The 15,217-nt window shown below is 36.4% G+C and overlaps 1 protein-coding gene and 1 pseudogene across 1 annotated transcript; both read right to left on the bottom strand.

Moving 5' to 3' along the window:
- Positions 1 to 2,399: 2,399 nt before the first annotated feature.
- LOC115950082 (fasciclin-like arabinogalactan protein 12) lies at positions 2,400 to 3,293 on the bottom strand. The gene has a single exon (XM_031067333.1). The coding sequence runs from the start codon at positions 3,291 to 3,293 to the stop codon at positions 2,400 to 2,402; it is 894 nt and encodes a 297-aa protein (XP_030923193.1).
- A 10,315-nt stretch (positions 3,294 to 13,608) lies between these two features.
- On the bottom strand, positions 13,609 to 14,414 carry LOC115994401 (annotated as a pseudogene).
- Positions 14,415 to 15,217: the final 803 nt, after the last annotated feature.

Genomic DNA, 15,217 nt, shown 5'->3' on the forward strand with positions numbered 1-15,217 from the left:
TAATATAAAAAACTGAATTGCTTTTGGAGACTACAATGCTTTTAAATAGTAAAAGTAAAACCTAGGGCGGCAAGAAAACTTAAGGTGGCTAGAAAGAGTACAAAACCCTAATTTGACTAAACAACATTAAAGACACCTAAAATTAAGGAAATAATAACTGTAACCCTAAAAATCTAAAAATTACATAAAAGTACCAAAAATAAGAAATTACAAAAATTAATTGGGAGATTTTGTCCTACATTAGATCCTTCCACCTAGGAAAAACTCATCATCAAGTTGATAGATAAGATCAGAAATCTTCCTTCAATAGTGTACCATAAAATTTCTTCTCATTGACCTTCAATTTATTTGCAACATCAATCAACAAACACTTGATAATAAAACTAAAATTTTCGACTCCGAGAAAATCAACAAATCAACCGAAAACTAGGGACTATGGGTTATGGATTCATCCTAATATTTGACCTCAACTTGATCTTCCACAATATTCTCAATAGTTACCATCTCTTGATTGCTGTCATTACCCACAATCAACTCAATCTTCTTTTCTTTGACTTCTTCATAAAACTTTTGAAAATTGGCATCTTCAATTCTACAAATTGTTGCAAGTCTGGATCTTTTTCAACCACTTTAAAATTTTATTTTGAAATTGACTACATCTTGCCAACCCTCAAACCCTTTTCTTTTCTTGACACATGGACTTGGATGTGATAATTTTGGTTTTGTGGTTGTCATTTCATGTTTTTAACATATATTCTGTTAGGGTTTTAGACCCCAGTTGTCTTAGGCTTTATCAAATATCAACCAAATAATTAATTAAATTAATTATGCAATAGATCTTAATCAAACAAACATCAAACATTCACAAATCACATGAACACCAAGAATGATGACCCAAGAAAACTAAGGAGGACTTAACCTAAACAATCCTCAAGACAACATTTCACTAGTAAAATAGAAGTTTGTATAATAGACTTAACCCTAAATCTACTACTATCTCATGTAATACTTACTCACGTGACCACATGTAGCTCCGAATCCTCGAACTCTTTTATTGTGAAACTGTTGCATACAAACTCTCCAGTTTGTGACGTTGAGATCTCCACTCAAAGGTTTAGATCATCAATTGTGGTTGATTTGATGCAGCAACTTTCCTCTATAATTGAATTTGTTGTTTGCACAAGGTCTCCAGCTATAGCTTCAAAAAGGTTTGGAAAAACTCCAAATCTGTATACAAAACACTGCTCACTTGAATGTGTAAAAATGTGCTCTAGGGTTTTCATTTAAATATCCTTAAGTTCCATCAAAGAACTAGATCCAATAGTTGAGAAAGAAAGTGAGAATACATATCTACACAAATCTCGATCGGTCGACATTTGCATCTCGATTGATAGAGATAAGTGAGTCTTTTTTCTGAACTTATCTTTTCCATATTTCTTTAGTCATTATTTATGCAAAACTTCATTTGTCTTGTTCCAGAATAATTCTAGACTAAACCATTAGACAAAACTAAGTTCTAAAGGTTACAATTTACTCTTGATTGCCAACCTAAAAATATGGACTTTACATATTCCTTTTCATATGAATATGCAGATCTATAATTAACACTTGTATAATCTAGTATATCATAATAATCATGCAAAAACCATAAATCAACTAACACCTTTTTCATTCTTTGCTAAGAGCAAATTGGATGCTTACCTCAACGCTTTCTATCGATTTGAATTTCTTCCCACCATTCCTCTACTTCTCTATCCAATTTATTAGAAACAAGTTTAACATTTTCTTTGTCATAGATTTCCCAATAATCAAAATATTCTTCCACCTCAAGAGCTAATCAATAAAATCAAACTTACTCATCATCCCCATCAAAGAATGGAATGTTCTTGTATTTAGGAGTGTGTCTTGACTATATTGATAGGTGTTGTCATGGGAGCATTTCCTAGCTAGAGGGATAGCAACTGCTGGCTGTAGTTCGCGTAATACTTGCTAGACATAATCTTGCTAAAATTTTAGAAATATATTTTCTAAAAACAAGTCATTGTTAAGAGAAGGTTTGCTACCCAAAAAAGAAAATGTAGAATAGATTTCATCACAAGAATTCAAATAATGCTCTCAGTCTCATAGAGACAAGTCTTGAAAATTCCAAAGTACATAGAAATTGGAACTTAAAAATGACAAGAGCAAGAAATAAAAAAAAAAATAAATAAATCAAGATAAAGCCTTAACATCAATAGTTCTCATCACAAACTAGAATTATAGATATTGGACAGGGAAAGATGGCAATCATTTGAAAGCACTCGGTGTAGATTACGACCGTTCACCCCAACTCAGCAAAATCATACGGCACGAGACAGTTGGAACCCACCTAAGAATTTCAAGCAAATACATTTACACAATCAAAGTCCCTTCGTGACAATGAATGCAACTAGAGCAGCTCCAATGGACATCAATATTCCATTTCCATGCCTCTTGAGACCCAGTGCTCCAGACTCATCCACTTTTGCAGCAACAGAAGGAGTGTCTGCATCTGCATCTGCATCTGCATCTGCACCATTGTTCAAAGACTTAGGCTTTGACAATGTTGGTGCCGAGGCTGGTGCCTTATGCTTTGGCTTAGGATTAAAAATGTCAAGAGGAAGAAGCACTTGATCCACTTGATAAATATCAAGCTGGCTATCCGAATACACAGTTCCACCCAACGTGGTATTAACAAGAACACTAGAGATGTTCACTTGGTTGCCAGCAGTGGTCACGGTTAGTGGGAACTCACCAGCATCTCCGGCCTCTGTGGGCACTGGATTGCTCAGAGTTTGGAAATTTGACAGAGTAACTACTGTGTTTAATATGTGAAATTGTACTAGTTGGGTCTTTTGCAGGTCGGACAATGAGTTTATAGTGCCCGCTTTGAGGCTGGAAAATGCAGCATCAGTAGGAGCAAAGATGGTAAAGCCATTATTTGAATTGTTGAGCTGGCCGTATAATTGGTCAGATACTCCAGTACTTTTTAAGAGGCGGATAAAGACTGAGAACCCTCCAGCCTTTGCAAGGATTTTGGTGACATCGGGGACACCTTTCTTTGTGGGCGGGACCTTGGCAGACTGGACTGGGGCTGGGGCCTTGGCAGGCTGAACTACTGGTGGAGTGGCAGGCTGGACTGGAGCCTTTGCAGGCTGAACTGGTGCATTTGCTGGCTGGACTGGTGCTGCAGCGGGCTGGCCTAAAGTTGTGATGCAATGGAAGAGTAATACAAGTAAAATTGATAGGGAGAAGAAGAGAGCCTGTTTTGTCATCTTTGAAGTTCTTTTATTGTGGGGAGAACTGAATTTTAGTTGGGATGTTTTGAAATGCAAGAGTGGGGTTTGCACTTGCACTTGCACTTGCACTTGCACTTGCAGGAGTGTTTGATATGTGTGGAAGGGAAGAGAGGGCTTTTATTGAGGCTGGGAGACATTGCAATTAGGTGAAGGGTACACTTCTTGTTACGAATTACCTTAGTGATTTGCAGATCATCTGTCTTGGAAAGGTGGAGGAATGTCTAGTTACAAAACCTTAACTCTTTGCAGCTTATCTTTCTTGGAAAGGTGCAGGAATGAAAGGATAAAGTGAGAGATCTTGTTGTTTTAGCAACTAGTTTGCTTGGGAAGGCAGGAAAAAGAGAGGGGATCTCTATTGTGTGTGCGGGAAAATATAGATTCTTGTCATATCTTTTGCTTTCACAATCACAGATAATTATTCTTGGCTATGAAACTCATTTGTTTGCCACAAGCTTATGAAGGAAGTTGAAAAGAAAAGATAGTAAACTCCTGTATCAAATTTGTTAGCTTGTTTTTGTTTATTCCTCAAACAGAGTAAAATTCAACACTTGTAATGGGCTGTCCTTTGAGTTAAAATTTTTGTTTCCAGTTATTAACGAGTAAAAATTTGAGATTCTAATCATTAATTAAGGTTCACGTCATTTCCAACTAAATATCCAAATTTTTTTATTTTTTTATTTTTATTTTTGGCTTTGATTAATGTGACAATTCCCAATCCTCAACTAGCTAGAATTCCCCATTTTTAATCAACCCAAATGTAAGTGCAATCAATTCTAATGCTTGTTTAGCAACGGGTTAATGAGCTTGCCAGAATTGGTTCCAATTGCAGACTGTAAACTTCCCAAATCCTGGGCCTGGATAGTTTGGATTGGGTCACAAGGTTTGTGATAATATCATGATAAGGAAAGCATAGTAGGACACCGCATGATTATTGATTATTACATATTTCCTTCTTGTACCTTGTAGTTGTCGGAACTCTTTTTTTTTTTTTTTCTTTTTCTTTTTTTTCCTTAAGCTTTTAATAAACTACCCTGTGATATATATTATTCGGTCATTGTCATTGGTGTGATCTGTCGGGATTCATGATGTGTAAACTCATGTACCTTTTAGGTGTCTTGTAATGGTCATTGTCATTGGCTTCTAGTTTGTGTTTTTTTTTTAACCATCAGTGGGGTAGAGGGAATTATCTTAGATTCTTTTATATGAAAAAAAAAAAGCAATGCTACTATCACAATTCTCATGTCTTCATCTAACTTCTAAATTCTAATCATTGTCTAATAAGTAATAAAACATAAAGGGGATGTTTCTCTCCCTTACCTAAAATCAAGAAAAAAAGTTTTTTTCCCAAAAGATTTGGATAGCTTTCTTCCTTGACACTAGGTGACAATTCAAAAAACCATGTGCATATGGTTTACTCACGCTACTTATTTAAAATTCACTATCTGTGATTATATAAGTCTTGTGACTTGGGAAAAAATCTGTGATTATATAAGTCACTGATTATATAAGTCTTGTGACTTGGGAAAAAATCTGTGATTATATAAGTCTTGTGACTTGGGAAAAAATTTTATTTTCTTATGACTTACATGGATTGTATATGTTGGGTTATTTGGACCCCGTTGTATATTATGCTGTGGAATTAATCAATTTAGTCCAATTATGTCAATTAAATACTTTTGTTTTAGCCAATTAAAACATATCGACCTTATGGCATTTGGTGTCACCAATCCAATTCAATTAATCACACAAGAGACAACGATACGGTGATAAAGTGAAAAATCGCGGAAAACTATCTAAAGGAAAAATCACCATAAGGGGAAACCATCCCCAAATGAACAATCCACTAATAATTATTTATATAGGAGACTTTCAATAAGGCTAAAAAAAGCCAACAACTTCAAAATTATTATTATTTTTTGTTTTTTGGCTGATGAGACCAACAACTTCAATTAAATCACCTCAGCAAAAATGAATCCACGATTTTCAATTGCTCTTCAATCAATCAAATATTAGTTGAAGGTCAATCAAACATCAATTAAACAGTATTCAAACGAAAGTCCAAATTTAAGATTCTTCATTCTTTTGCATTGCCTCTTGGACACTTGATCTTGAACTAATGATTCTTCAATACAAACTCAATTAAGATTACATTGTCATGGAATTTGTCAACTCTAAACTTAACAATATAATTAAAAGTAGGTAAAAATACATTGTTGGTCCTAAAGTTTATACATTGAATGCTTTTAATATGCCTAATATTTCTTTTTCTTTTTTTTTTTTTTTTTTTTTGGAGACACAATGCCTAATATTTCAAATGAGAGATTTTATGCAGTGGACCTTCTGGTAATAGTGTAGTAAAATATTGTAGTAGAACAGAAATTGAAAGGGAAATAATTGAGAAAGTGAAGAAGAATGTTGACTGGTTCAAGGGAGTCACTCTCCAAGAACGTAGAGAAGGAACATGGAGAAGAAGAGGAAACAAATTGTAGTCTTATTTCTGGTTTTCTCTCAAAGGTCAATCACAAGTATTTAAGCTAGCCTCACATTTACAACTGCCAATAGGGAGCCAGATTTAGTAACTAATTCCCCAATAGTCCAGCTGTACAATTAACCCCACTACTAACTAACTGTAAGGTTGAATTTATTCAACCATCTAATTGGCTTTATTCCGTGTCAAATTTGCTTGTAATTCAGCATTTAGTAACCCTGTATTTAGGTGAGTTTGATGTAAGGGTAGTGAGTGAGATAGAGTGAAGATTGCTCAAGAGTGTGCAAGAAAACAGAGTGTCGCGGCTGGGTCTCGCGGGTGACTCGCGGCTTCAAGCCGCCAGAAGCAACCTCACGTGCCAAGCATGCTGGAAGGTGAACAGTCTGCTAGCTGGAGCACTACAGGACAAAACAGGACAACTGGCCATACGGTTATCTCGCGACTGGATCTCGCGACTTAGTCAAGCCGCGAGCCACCCCTGTTTTGTAGAATTCTGACGTTTCACATTCCTCTCCACTCCAGTATAAATACCCCTATTACCCACGATTGAAAGAGAGCTTCCAGAGAGAATTTTGAGAGAGAAACCCTAAAGAAAAACAGATTGTTTCACCCACAATCTCTACCTTAGAATCTCTTCAAATTCCTCAACTCTCTTCCTCTCCATTGTCAAATCCTTGAGAGGCATTATACCAAACCAGGTTCTCACCATCATCATCATTGTGAGTCTGTTGTTTGGATTTCTGGGAAGCAGTTAGGAAGGAACCAATCTTCATTGGTTGATGCTACGGTCTAGTAGCGGAATCCGGAAAGCTAGAAAAGAAAAAGGTTCGGCGCAACCTCGTTGGAGCAAGAAGCTTGGAGGGCTTAGGTGCACTGGGTAGATTAGGCTTGGAGGGTCTATTGCTGTCCTTGTATCCCAACTATATTTTCTAGTGGATTGATTACCGCTTGGAGGGCGGCGGAGAGGTTTTTCGCCGAGGACTTCGGTTTCCTCTTCGATAACACATCGCGTGTTGTCTTTGTGTTTGCATCTTCCTTCCTCTATCTTTGCCTTTAAATTATCTGCTGTGGATTTTATTTTGTTATGGCTTAGATAGTATTTAATCAATTTCGTATGATAGCATATGTTAAGTTTCCGCACACTAGTTGTTTGACATATTGCTTGAATTGATTAAGTTGTTATTTGGGGGTCTAAACCTTCAAAGGTGTTTTTACACGTTTTTGAACTTTCACTAACTAATGCTCTATTAGTGGAGAGTGGAGACAAACCACTTAAGCTTCATTACAATACCCCTCCTCTTAAAGCACCTTGCCCACAAGGTGGGGATATTGTTGCTGGAGATTATGCAAAAGCTCCCAAGTTGCATCTTCAATAAGAGTGTCTTGCCAGTGAACCAAGACCTCAGTGACAGCTCGATTGTGAATTTTCTTCATTCTTCTCTGGAGAATAGCTTCTGGTTCAGGGCAAAGAACACCCTCAGCATCCACTGGAGGTAGCGTTGGTATAGGTTTAACTTGAGCTCCCAACTTAGGTTTCAAACAAGAAACATGGAAAATAGGATGAAGTCTTGAACTAGAGGGCAAATTCAGCTTATAAGCAACCTGGCCAATCCTTTGGAGAATCTGGAATGGCCCATAGAATCTTGGAGAAAGCTTGAGATTAGTCCTAGTAGCCAAGGATTTCTGTCGATACGGGAGGAGTCGTAAGAATACCTAATCTCCCACTTGGAACTCTCTATCAGTTCTATGCTTGTCAGCTTGAGATTTGATTCTCTCTTGAGCTGCAACTAGGTTGTGTTTAAGTAAAGCCAATGTTGCTGTTCTGGACTTTAGGTGGACATCAACTGCTTCTAGCCTTGAGGTACCAGGAATATACTGCAGTAATGTTGGAGGAGAATAGCCATAAAGAGCTTCAAAAGGGCTGGTTTTGGTAGAAGTGTGGAAATTAGTATTATACCAAAGCTCAGCCAAAGCCAACCAAGAGGACCATTGTTTGGGTTGTTTCCCTGCATAGCATCTAAGATAGTGTTCTAGGCCTTTATTGACCACCTCAGTTTGTCCATCAGTTTGTGGGTGATAAGCTGAGGACAAGGCCAAGGCAGTACCTTGTAACTTGAAGAGTTTAGCCCAAAAATGGCTAATGAATGTGGGATCCCTATCACTGACAATTGATTTGGGTATGCCATGGAGTTTGATGACATGTTGCAAAAATAAGAAAGCTACTTTGGCAACAGTATAGGGGTGAGAAAGGGGAATGAAATGAGCATATTAAGTAAGTCTATCCACCACAACAAAAATGACATCAAAGTGATGAGACTTTGGCAATCCTTCAATAAAATCCATAGAAATGTCTGCCCAAGGTTGCTCAGGAATAGGCAGTGGTTGCAAGAGTCCCATGGGAGCCAAGTTCTCTACCTTTTGTCTCTGACATGTGTCACATTCCTTCACATGCTTCTTAATGTCTTTTTTCATTCCCTTCCAAAAGAACTCTCTCTTAGCTCTTTGATAGGTTTTCTCAAAGCTTGAATGACCAACAAAGGGGCTATCATGAATATAATGCAGTACCCTGGACTTTAAAGGAGAATTTTGGCCTAAAACCACTCTGTCCTTATACACTAAGACATTGCCATTGTAGGAATAAGCTTGGAAACTAGAATTTCCATTTTGGATGCCTTGAATGATCTTGTTCAGATCTGGATCAGTAGCATAAGACTGCTGTAATTCATCTAACCAGGACAATTGTGGAAAGGAAAGTAAAAACATGGTTGTTTGAGGTGGATCTTCTTTTCTAGATAAAGCATCAGCTACTTGATTATCCATCCCCTTTTTATACTCAACTTGGAAGATGTATCCCATTAGCTTAGCTATCCATTTTTGTTGAGCTGGAGTGCCAACTTTCTGATCTAATAAGAACTTCAAGGATTGTTGATCAGTTTTAATAAGGAAGGGTTTGCCCAATAAGTAAGGCCTCCATTTTTTTACAGCCACTACTAAAGCTAGAAGCTCTTTTTCATAGGTAGATAAATGAATATTCTTGCCTTTCAGAGCTTAACTATGATAAGCTATGGGTCTACCTTCTTGCATCAAGATAGCTCCCAAACCATGACCACTAGCATCACATTCTATAAGAAATGTTTTTGAAAAATCAGGTAAGGCCAGAACTAGGGGACTAGCCACCGCTGCCTAAAGTTGTTCAAAGGAGTATTGAGTAGCGGCATCCCAATGAAAAGCATCCTTTCGTAAGAGGTCAGTCAAAGGGCTAGCTAGTTGGCCATAACCCTTAATAAACTTTCTATAATATCCTGTCAAGCCAAGAAAACCCCTCAAAGACTTGAGTGAAGTAGGAGCAGGCCAATTGAGCATAGCTTCAGTCTTCTTTGAATCAGTTTGTACCCCTTCTCCAAAAATAATATGCCCCAAATATTCAACTTCCTCACAGCCAAAGTGACATTTGGATTGTTTTGCATAGAGTTGATTATGTTGCAAAACTTCTAGTACCTGTTGAAGATGCAGTAGATGGGCTTCTAAACAAGTACTATAAACCAAGATATCGTCAAAACATACCAAGATAAATTTTCTTAAAAATGGTTTAAAAACTGCATTCATTAAGCTTTGAAAGGTGGATGGGGCATTGGTAAGTCCAAAGGACATTACTAAGAATTCATAATGACTCTCATGTGTTCTAAATGTTGTCTTATGAATATCTGATTCTTTCATTCTAATTTGATGATAGCCAGACCTTAAATCTAACTTAGAAAAAATTTTAGCACCACATAGCTCATCTAAAAGTTCATCTACAACAGGAATAGGAAACTTATCTTTCACTGTTTCCTTGTTGAGAGCTCTGTAATCGATGCACATCCTCCAGGAACCATCTGCCTTTCTGACCAAGAGCACAGGTGAAGAACATGGACTCTTACTAGGCCTTATTGCCCCTATCTCCAGCAAGTCTTTCACAATTTTCTCTATTTCATTCTTCTGATAAAAAGGATATCTATAAGGTCTGACATTGATAGGTTGAGTGCCCTCTTTGAGCACTATTTGGTGCTCATGCACCCTGCTTGGTGGTAATTCTTTTGGAGTGTTAAACACAAAATTAAATTGTTGCAACAACTCTTTCAGGGCTGAATTGGTTTGAGGTTGATCTTGAGGTGAATCCAGCATCATGACTTGGAGTACCAGACCTTTCTTAGGAGAGTTCTTAAAGAATTCATCCCCTTCTTGGAAGCTAGGCCCTTTTGATTGCACCCCTCTTAGTAGAATCTGTTGCCCTTCATATAGAAATCTCATAATAAGGTTCTGGAAATCCCATTGAATCAAGCCCAAAGTTCTAAGCCAATGTATTCCTAATACCACATCATAACCATCCATAGCTAGAGAATACAAATCAACTTGGAACACATGCCCTTGCATTTTTATCATTACCCCATGACAGATTCCCTCACTTCTTATCACGAACCCATCTGCAATCTTAACTTCCAAAACCGATGATTGCTTCGTTAAAGTAGCCTTGGACACAATAGTTGGATCAATAAGATTGTGATTACTACCAGTATCAAGAAGAATAGTCACCCTTACTCCCTTTATGAACCCTATTAATCTCATGGTTCCCGGATTTGGGCTTCCTAAGAGGGCATATAAAGATATTTCAGGGTAAGTAATAGGATTTTCTTCCTTCCCCCCACCTGTTGTTTCTATTGTGTCTAATTCCTCCAATGGTACCCTAGCTGAACCTCTTCGTTGGGAACTGTTTCCATGAGAAAAAGTTTTGGACTAGTTTTACATCTATGGCTTGAATTCCATTTCTCTTCACAGTAATAACACAACCCCTTTTTCCTTCTTTCTTCCATCTGTGCAGGGCTAATTTTCTGGATGGCTACTCTAGCCTTGGGATCTGGTTTAGGTAGACCAAGAATGGAAGACTTAGCTGGAGAGCCCACTTCCATGCTTGTTTTAAACGAAGCCCTTCTAGTGCTAATCCAATATTCTTCTTGAATTTTAGCCAACCCAAAAGCTTGATGCAAGGATGTGGGATTTAGCATCCTAATAGGTAATCTAATCTCATCCCTCAACCCACTTTAGAAGCAACTCAATTTATGTGGTTCAGATAACCCTTTAATTCTATTAGAAATGACCTCAAATTGTGACTTATACTGCAACACAGTGGAAGTTTGTTTAAGTTTGGTAAGGCATTCCATTGGATCATCATATGCACTTGGACCACTGGAGTAATTTTAGAAAAGATTCTCATCCATCAAAATCATGCTCAGCATCTTGAAACCAAACTAAGGCTGGGCCTTCCATATAATAGGAAGCCATGAGAATTCTCTCATGATTAGGGATCTCATAGTACTTAAAGTACTGATTTGCCTTATAAATCCATCCAATGGGATCTTCTCCATCAAATTTAGGAAATTCTAATCTTACTTGCTTAGGGATTGGAATCTTACCTCCATTAGATACAGAAGATTCGACTCTGTTATTGTTGTCGAGAGGCCTGGTGGGCAAAACTGCTCAAATTTCCTTGACAGCTTCAGACAATTGGGCCAGCTGCTGTGTAATGATCTCCATGGATTTTTGGTGTTGATCTTGCTGTAGCTTAACCTCAAAAATTGTATCCGAAAGTTAGGAATACCTTGTATTAGGACCATCAGCCATTGTAAGATCGAAACTGCTCTGATACCAATTGCAGTGGACCTTCTGGTAATAGTGCAATAAAATATTGTAGTATAACAGAAATTGAAAGGGAAATAATGGAGAAAGTGAAGAAGAATGTTGACTGGTTCGAGGGAGTCACCCTCCAAGAACGTAGGGAAGGAACATGGAGAAGTAAAGGAAACAAATTGTAGTCTTATTTCTGGTTTTCTCTCAAAGGTCAATCACAAGTATTTAAGCTAGGCTCACCTTTACAACTGCCAATAGGGAGCCAGATTTAGTAACTAATTCCCCAATAGTCCAGCTGTACAATTAACCCCACTACTAACTAACTAATACTCTATTAGTGGAGAGTGGAGACAAACCACTTGAGCTTCATTACATTTTAGACCTTAAAATTTAACATATGAGTTTTGTTGGTCATTCTGTCTATTTTCATGTCTTTGTAATAACTAATAGAACAATGAAGTCGATTATTTTTAATGATATGACATTAATTTTTTATTAAAAAAATATAATGTGTGTAAATGAAAGCCAGTTTAAAGTTATATTTTATAAATACATAAATAAAAATTGTGTAAAAAATAAATTCATTTAATTGGATTTAAAAAGTAAAAAAAAAAAAATTATATCTCAGACATAACTTGTCTTGGCAATGGTGTAGACATTAAATATTAGAGGGCTGAGAGCATTGTTTGATGACTATTTAGTATTTACCGTTCGCTTTAAATGTCCAGGTGCAATGTTTTCAAATGTCTATTGTTAACAGGTATACAAATTATATTAAAAATAAAAAAATAAAAAATCATTCAAGCAGACACGCTTTAGTTGTTTTCCAAGCTATTTTGTTATTAGGGGTTGGCTTCGCCACGAGTACAAATGAAAACTTGATCAAATTTAGCTTAGATAACTTAGAGAGAGTAGAGTATACGTAAGTTGAGATTGTTAATGCTGTTTTGGTTTACGAATTTATTGCCAAACCTTTTTAGTTTTTAGTTATTATTCTTTTCCTTTTTCTCTTTAATAATTCTTAAACTTGTCTTTCTCTTTCCCATGGATGATGGGTAACAAGTTATAACTTTTAAATATTTTTGTTTATGTTTTGGTAAGGTTTTTTTTTTTTTTGGTAGAAGTTTATTGGAGTTGTGTCAAATTTAATTTATTATCTTTTATAAATAACTTGTGTCAAATTTAATTTTTCTTTCAATGAGTCTTTTTTATCTTTTACAAAAAATAAAATCTTAGATTTTTCCATTTGATCCTAGGATTTGATCCCACCCTCTAAATGATTCTAATAATTATGATGGTAATATAACAAGACAATGCCAAAATTGCAATAGTACTCTCAGTTGAAGTATAACAAAGAGCCCAATAATTGATGGGATGTGTGCCTCTCCCTTTGACCATTCTCGATAAATTTAGCTAAAATCATATATAGTAATAAAAGAAAAGGTAACCAATGAAGGGTTTCTAAATTTCCTAGTACTTTGACATAATAATAAGTAGGAATTTTTTTGGCCAAGGTTAGGGGATTGAGTTTTAAGGTGTTTATAAGGTAACTTTAAAATAAATACTTATTTATATATTTTATTTATTTTGAGTTTAAATATAATAAGGAAGTTTTATAAAACCTTCTTTTTCCAAAAATTATCTTAAATGTTTGTCTTATGGGAGTGCACCCCTCAACATGCTTGTGAGATGTGCACTTCATAGGATAAGTGCACAAGATATTGTCTCCTCTTTTACACCCTCCAATAAAATGATGAAATGTAGGATTTTTTTTTTCTTTCAAATATTAAAATAAGAAATAACACAATTAAATTCTTTATTTGCTAAAACTTCTATGTAAAGAAAAAAAAAGTTGTTATAGCATCCAATTAGTGGAATTTTTGGAGCATCCAGTTATTTTTCTTGCAGAAAGAGTTAGTGGAATTTTTTTTTTTAAATTATTTTTTTCTTATTTTGAGAGAACAGATGGGATCCAAGTCTCAGTCCTTCTGTCCTTGTTACCCTGTAGAAAATTCTGTTCTGTTGCTAGACCTCAAGCTCAACATTGTGTATATTAGAGTTGAGCAATAAGGCCTGAACAAGCAATAATCTCCAAACTTTAAAGTCATAACTCAACAATACAAAGTAACTAGGAATGGATCACACACTAGTAGAGTTGAGCAAGAAAGCTTGTGATTTCCTCTCATAGTAGTAGTTATTGGTGGAAGAAGCATCAGCTGAGAAGATCATCTCCCCATTAACTTCAAATCCATTTTCCTTCAAAAGATCCAAGGCTTCAAAAAATGCATCCCCTTGAATTCCTCTTCCATTAACTTCATAGCTAGGCAACAACTTATTCCTATCAAATTGCTCAGCTCGAAGCCTAAAGGCTTCCAAGTATCCTTTTGGGGTGCCAACCTTATCAGTATAGAATTGGTGGTTAACATAGTCGATGACACTTCCATTATTCGATATAGGGTATAACAGTGGTGTAAAAGGGTGCATTGGTAGCTATGGATATAGCACTTTGGTTCTTCAACATGGTAATGAGCTCCCCTATGCAGTAAGCAAAAGTTGAGTTTGTGTTTTGGGAGGTTTTCATAGTCAATGTCAATGCCATCAAGATGGTATTTGATTGCTATGGATCTGAGGGATGAGAAAGCATTTGATATCCAAATTTGGGGTTCTACTGGATCATACCAGCGAATGACTTTTTGGCCAAGGCTCCAGCCGGAGAGGCTAGCTAAGGCTTTTACGTTGGAATGTTTGGCCTTGATGGCGGCAACCGAGGCTGGGGTTAATGTGTCTACCCAATATGGTGAGAATGTACCAATGCCATTTTGAGTCTGGCCTGATGGGTCTGCATCGATTGCAAAGCCAAGTATAAAATGGAAGTCGATGCCATCTTCAATTGGAACAGGATCAGACGTAATTGGAGTACCTGTGGCTCCTATGTACTCCATCATCACCTTCCCATTTAAATCATAGAAGATGACTTAGAATATGTAAGGAGAATTAAGTAAAATTTAGTACAATTCTGACAATATTAAGTATAAACTCTTACGTAATAGTACAATGGATTAAATATTACACCTCATGAAACAAAGGATGTTACTTCTTGTTGGTATCAACTTCTTATTGATTTAAGTGCAGAAATGAACTCCTTTGAAAACGAAACAATATCATCTGAGTTTAAGATAGTTTTTGAAACTGGTAACTCTTACAATTTGGATTTTAAAAAGCAAGCAATAGCATGGTTTTCAAGGAACCTCGTTGTAAAGGATTATTTTCCAATGGTCATATCTAGAAGATCCTTTAGTTAGTTTTAGAAGCCTTATTCTATGAAAAAGTTGTGTATCCTTATCTACTTACCGCAAATTTGTAGCATGCTCAAGGTGATTACAGCAACTTGGAGGAGAAAGATATGAAGCCTGATCATCCTTGTGCTGTTTGTGGAATTGAATTATGAAGACCAAGAAATTCTTTTTTTATTTTTTTGATAAGTAGTGAGGACCAAGAAATCAATTCTAATTTATATAGTTTCTCTACTTGCTAGTGCCTAGGAAGCCGGCCTAAGTCTGATTTTAGAAGTCGGAAAGACTACGGATCTTTCATGTGTAGACAACTTATGTAGGTTAGAATATGTCAATTGTCAACGCTAACTTATTTGCCTGTTTTTGACACCAACAATGTTTTTGCTAACGCTTCAATATTTCCTAGGAATTAGTATCATCTTTTCTAGCCGTCCACAATTCTATGACCAAGATTG

Source organism: Quercus lobata, chromosome 6, assembly GCF_001633185.2.
Source record: "Quercus lobata isolate SW786 chromosome 6, ValleyOak3.0 Primary Assembly, whole genome shotgun sequence".
NCBI lineage: Eukaryota > Viridiplantae > Streptophyta > Magnoliopsida > Fagales > Fagaceae > Quercus > Quercus lobata.